The following is a 6000-nucleotide window of genomic DNA, read 5'->3' on the forward strand; positions in this document are numbered from 1 at the left end:
GGCAATACTGCATTTGCAACATGACCCTTAAAACTAATAAGTGGAAGCTTAATGAATGAATTTTAGTTAATTAGTCACTTTACCATGATAATTATCGCCTCAATTAATGTCCGCCGAGCCTGATAAATAAGCGATAAAGACATCAATTGCCTAACTCTTACCCCCCTAGAAAAAGCTTTCGAAATGAAAATAAGCACACTGTAATAATAGCCCCAAGATTTCTATACTTTCACCAAATACACACTTGGCTTAAAAACCCTAGTGGGAACAAATAATATGATTTACTGCAGTAAAGATATAAAAAGTTGTATAAGCCATATCTGCGCATATATGGCCTATATAAGTTTTTATATTATCTTATAAGTCTTGATATGTTTATGAAATAAATTCATATAAATTATTTTCACTTGGAAAAGGGACGCTTAAAGTAATGTGAGAATTATTTCAAGCACAAGCTAAACGAATGATGCGTAAAAAAATATAGATTTATGCACAGATGGAAGGGAGCCCCATAAATAACGAACGGGTGACGCCACTGTGCCAGCACTCGATCAAACTCAAATTCGGATCTGTGAACCAGCCTTGATCCTGAACTCATTCTTTAGTCCCATTCAACCATCACAACTAGCGTGTCGTACAAAACTGCATAGGATATGGCTCTCAGCCAAAAAATAGGTTTGAGTACATTAAATGAGGTAACTCGCTTTTAGATACATATATCTACTGCCTCGTGCTTATGATGGTGACAGTCACAGTATAATCTATATTAATATTTCCATCAAGGCAACGGGATAGCATCATAACTACGAGGTGAATATACAATATGTGGAGTCTGCATTTTGAAATCATCGTTCTAATTGAAAAAAGTCACTAGAAAACGTAACGTCTTTTTTAATATTTTATTGTACCTGCAATTGGTTTACATATTTACGATAATTTATTTTCTGGACTTTTCAGCTTGTGAGTTGTTTGTTAAGAACAATACAGACCCCACCACTGACCTGGAGGAATGCTGGTTTGTATTCCTCGTATACTGCGGGTACCCGAAGGCCTTTTACAACGAAACAAGCTGTTACTCTCGCAGCATTAAGTAACAGCTTAAGACTGAGTACCTTCATCCTAAAAATATCCCTCTCTCATCAGCCCTTGGCCAAAGGCTATTGTATTCAAGCTGTATAGATTTCAAGAATCCTAACATCAATCTGGGGTAACGATATGTCATCTTGAGGTTGTTAGTATTGTGCCGTCAATTCTTAATCTTTTGAGAAGCAAGTTTATATGCAAGAAATAAAGTAATATAATATTTAACAAATGACCAGTGTATCTGTACTTTGTATTCCACATACACGGTACGTTTGGATTAACACAACAACCTAATAAATTTGGCTTGTGGACAGATCAGTCATCAGGCACATTTAGAATATATGTTTACACGCGGCCCTTCTAAAATATGTAGCAATTTACAAATAACGCATACAAAATCAAAATGAATTGATATAACATTCGAAGATTAATTACTATTATCATCTACTAACGTTCGTGCTTGATGAAATATCTCTTTAAAACAAAAGAAGTAGCGCGTCTGAACACTGACATTGCGTTCGCAGGTACTGTAAGACGCAAATTAATCTATATTGTATTTTACGTGAAGCACATATAAAGCAAAAACATTACTACAAAACAAGAGCATACCCGAGAAATTTAGGATTCCTTTATCCTGTTTGAGACGGCGTATAGAAAATAAAGCAGCAATAGGTAAAAAAACAATGACAGAGCAAGTCTCTTTAATGAATTACAGGTTGAGTCAGCACGATAGAGTAAGACACGACAAAAAGAGCCCGCAATCAACTAAAATAAAAGAAATAGCACGATGCAAACAAAATGCATAAAAAAGCACACCACGTTGCATAGAGCACAAAACACGATAGCGTAGTTTTGAAACTCCAAGCAGTTGGCAAAGCACTAAAAGCATGTGGCCTTAAAAATAGAATTCCTGAAACCACCTATGATGAACCACTGATTATAATAAAAGAATAGTGTATAAATGTTATACTTCACAATAGTGAGCTTTAGTATATCTTTCCGATACATCCGATCACAACACCCCAGTCGCCTTTGCGCATGCTTCGTATCTTTATCGGGTGTTGTTATCCGAGGTATCCGAACAAACTCCTAAAATTCACTTGTAATGCTCCGTTAATGCATGTGGATGTCTCGATCGGACATAAATATTATAGTCAGCAAAGCACCACCAACATCAATTAAGGTGTCGCCGAATCTCTGTAGACCGCCGTGTTTGTCGAAGTGCTTAATGTCCCCTCTTAGTCGCGGCCGTAGAGACTACGCACTCCGTCGATGCCGATGGCTCCTTTTGGTTCGCTTTTTTTTTCACTAATAATAATAATAATAATAATAATAATGATAATAAATAATAATAATAATTGCTGTTCTCTCCCGACCAAGGCGTGCTCCTGACACAGGTTACGTCGTACAATCCTGCACATGTAGTCGTTTCTTCGCTGTGGTTTCTGTGGGGTGACATGGGAAGGCTGCGACCACTCTCATCCACGCAGTACAGTGTAAAAGGAAGCACGCCACATAGAGAGTAGAAGAGTAGTGAAGGACAAAAGCGAGAGGGGGGCGACTTCACGGGGCGGAAGCCAATGCGCCTGCGGATGCTGGGGCGAGTTTGAACTTGCAGGTGTGGGAAGCTCGTATGCCTTGTTATGTGGTACAAAATGGGGTGGGAGCAGTTGGTCCGAGCAGGCGGCAGAAGACGGATTGTGAACGAAGGAGACTGGCTGCCGAAACCGGCGAACAGCGAAAACAGCGTCAGGCAGCGGATGCCGCTGCTAAGCCTGTAAGGCGGGCGAACAAGAAAGATGAGCAGATGCAGCGCCTAGCTCGCCTAGCCGAAATGCGGCACAAGATGCGGCAAGCCGACGCTGCATGGTCTGCGTGCGACAGAGGCTGGGGCGAAGCGGACTCGGCGAGCGAATCCAGACGTTTGCGAGGCTGAGGTGGCCGCACATGCAACCGAGGCTCCGGTAATCGCCAAAGCATACCAGAAATGCGCAAATAAAAATGTTTTATAAAGAATCTTTCGTGTGTACGTAAAATGAGGTACAGAACATATAATGTGGCTTCTGAAAAAATTATACGCAGCATACGTCACAAAACACGCTTCAAAGAGAAACCCCCAAAGCCGGAAAAAGTCAAAGGAACATCCATCGCTGGATCCTTAGGGAATTCTTTAGCATGGCCCCTAGGAAACGTCACACAGGCCTCCCTTTGGAAAACGCTAGCACTGACCCCCTAACGAAGCCAAAAAGTGGCAGCAAAAAAATAGAGGCAGCGAAACAGAAAGCCAAAAGAGAAAACCAAAAGAGAAAAGTGAAGGGGTCAGCGTTAACGTTTCCCAAAGGAGGCGTGTGTGGCGTTTCCCAATGGTAGTGCTAACGCTTTCCCTAAAGATTTACCAATGGATCTTTCTTTAAATTTTTGTCATAGTGCCATGCTTTTGAGGGCATATTCTGTAAGGACCGTGTAACACAATAATTAATGCAATTCAATCAAACAAACGAGAGAAATATAACGCACTCTCGCGATAAAACTAAACCTTAGAAACACCACAAGAAGTTGCGAGTCTCAATATACATGTCAAAAAATAATAAAATATAATAAAATTGAGTTATTTTATACTACAAGGTCATTAATTAAAATGACTGATTCCGAGTGATGGTCAGAATCAATCGAAATTGAGTCAGCCAAGCAAACATTGTCGTTTTATATCACCGTAAGGCATGCAGGCGTCGTGGATCCAGGTAACCATAATGTCCTGCCGTCACAGGTGTATAATTTTGCTTTATACCAATAACACCCACTTGCCAGTATGCGATAAAATATTAGGCAAAATTCTTATTTAAGCGTTGTGGTTCAAGTGCACCGTAAGTGCATTGCTATTGGATTCGCGTTGAGAAAGACCGACAATTTTTAAAAATGGGGAGTTTCTCACTGTTTAGTGTTTCAAAGGTGCAAAATCTCTCCTAAAATAGCCACTCACTACCATGTGCGCACGTCAGGAACTCATAAGGTTCACGGAGCAGTTAACTCATCAGGTTTAGGGGTTAAAAGCCCTAAACACGACGGGCGAGTAGGAGAGACACACACCACAGAGCGCTACTAGCAACTGGTTTACTATTGGAAAAAACACTAAACATGTTCAACCAACTAGCCCAAATCCAAACCCTTCTGTAACTCATCAGGGCTCCCGAAGTTATTTACCGCTACAGCATACAATAATTAAACCTTAGGAAGCTAGTCACCATCACGTAACAAGTTCAATCACAATCGCGCGGTAAATTTGAATGTGATCAAGCGAATTCATGAGTGAATTTGCACGACCTTTGATAACAGGGAGAAAAATCGTCACTAGAACATTATTCATGTGGATCGGTGGAGGGGTTAATAATTTAGGTGATATGCAATCATTCTTTTCTGATATGCCCTCACAATTGTACTCCACTCATTGGTATACGTGCTTCACAAACCACTGCCTTTCTCTTTATGAATATTATTAAAAAGCCTACACGAATGAAGTTTTACTCTTTCTGTCAATTACATAAGTTTAAGAACAAAAATGAGCGTCCCTGACTAGTTGTTTTGCTGTTCAAACATTGCATACCTCACTTTATATTAAGGCTAATTTACGAAAACCCGCGAGAGAAAACAGCCGAAGATCGCACTAAATGAGCGACATAGATCTTTCTTCCAGGCATATAAAAATTTAACCATTTGTGAAAAAAAAAGTCTCGCAAAAATTTGAATTTGAAAATTTATTTATACACCATTTTTAAGAAACAAAAACAAGACAAGAGTACTTGCGGTACAAACCATATCTGCAGTCTCCGAACAGTAAATACGTTCGGTTTTCAAAGATACTCTAAGACGATTTTCACGTGTTCTAATTTTTTTCGCAATGTGTTTCAAATTTTAATAAATTAACAAAAGTATTTTTTTTTACTGCACGTGCATCACAGATATGTTCTGAATAAAAGCGTATTGGCAATATGGATGTTTTCCTTGACAAACACATCCGCGTGGTTCGGGGCCTTGAAATATCTTCTTATGCATCGAGTTTTCTGAGATTTTCAAATGGTTCTCGAGCACACGCGCTCCACCATATATAGGGAGAACTCAAGCCATCAGATAAGTCACGCTTTAAAGTGACGACAGGTCAGCCATCTTGTTACTTATTTTTATTGCTGCCAGCTATCTCAAGCCTTAATGGGGCCATGAAATGAATTTGGAGCTTGAATAACAAAGTTAGATTGCAATCTTACTAAGAGCTCATTGTTTAGTGGGTCAAAAGAAAGAGGGTAGAAAGTCGAAAGCCTACTTCTCGGTACGAAAAGTTTGAAGCACAGTGGAGTATTTCGTACCTGCTTTCCTTCGAAAGCTCTCCGCTTTTTCACTTTGATACCATCCGCGTTACCGAAAGTACTTCAGACGGCCCCAGCTCGAGCATTGGACACGTGCAATGCGTTACCATACAATGTCACGGGTTTCGCCTGAGCTAGTTGAGCTCAAAGATAGAGAACAAAAAAGAGGAGCAATAAACAGTTGCAAGTCCAGCAGTGTAAACGGTGATTTTCTTTTTTTTTTGGCGTACTTTTTGTTCAGCTGGCTCATGGTAAGCTGCAAGTAACATTGATATGTTGTAGATATGTTGCGAGAATGTTCCGAATGTTGTTGGAGTGTTGGGAGATTTGGCGCAAAAGTCCCCAATATGTTTCTCACACAACAGTGATTGGCACGACAAACACGCAGCGTCACGCTACTGTTTCGAACGCCATGCTGCCTGGGGAACTGTGTATTAAAAGTCCGAAAAGGCTGAAGGTACAAGGTTTGCTAGACGGCATAATTTAAATGTTGAGCAACTGCAGCGCGCGACATGTTGCTCAAGCAACGTGGTATCAGTGTAGTACAGACGTGAAAATC

General features: G+C 40.2%; 1 protein-coding gene across 1 annotated transcript in view; it reads left to right on the forward strand.

The window, feature by feature from the left end:
* LOC120837609 overlaps positions 1–1312 on the forward strand; it is a 37101-nt gene extending 35789 nt beyond the window's left edge. The window contains exon 10 of the mRNA XM_040207103.2: positions 958–1312. Coding sequence (XP_040063037.1) covers positions 958–1094 — 137 coding nt within the window. The 3' untranslated portion in view covers positions 1095–1312. The remainder of the gene's footprint in view (positions 1–957) is intronic.
* Positions 1313–6000: the final 4688 nt, after the last annotated feature.

The sequence above is a fragment of the Ixodes scapularis genome, unplaced genomic scaffold (genome assembly GCF_016920785.2).
Source record: "Ixodes scapularis isolate PalLabHiFi unplaced genomic scaffold, ASM1692078v2 PGA_scaffold6__148_contigs__length_123643588, whole genome shotgun sequence".
Taxonomy (NCBI): domain Eukaryota; kingdom Metazoa; phylum Arthropoda; class Arachnida; order Ixodida; family Ixodidae; genus Ixodes; species Ixodes scapularis.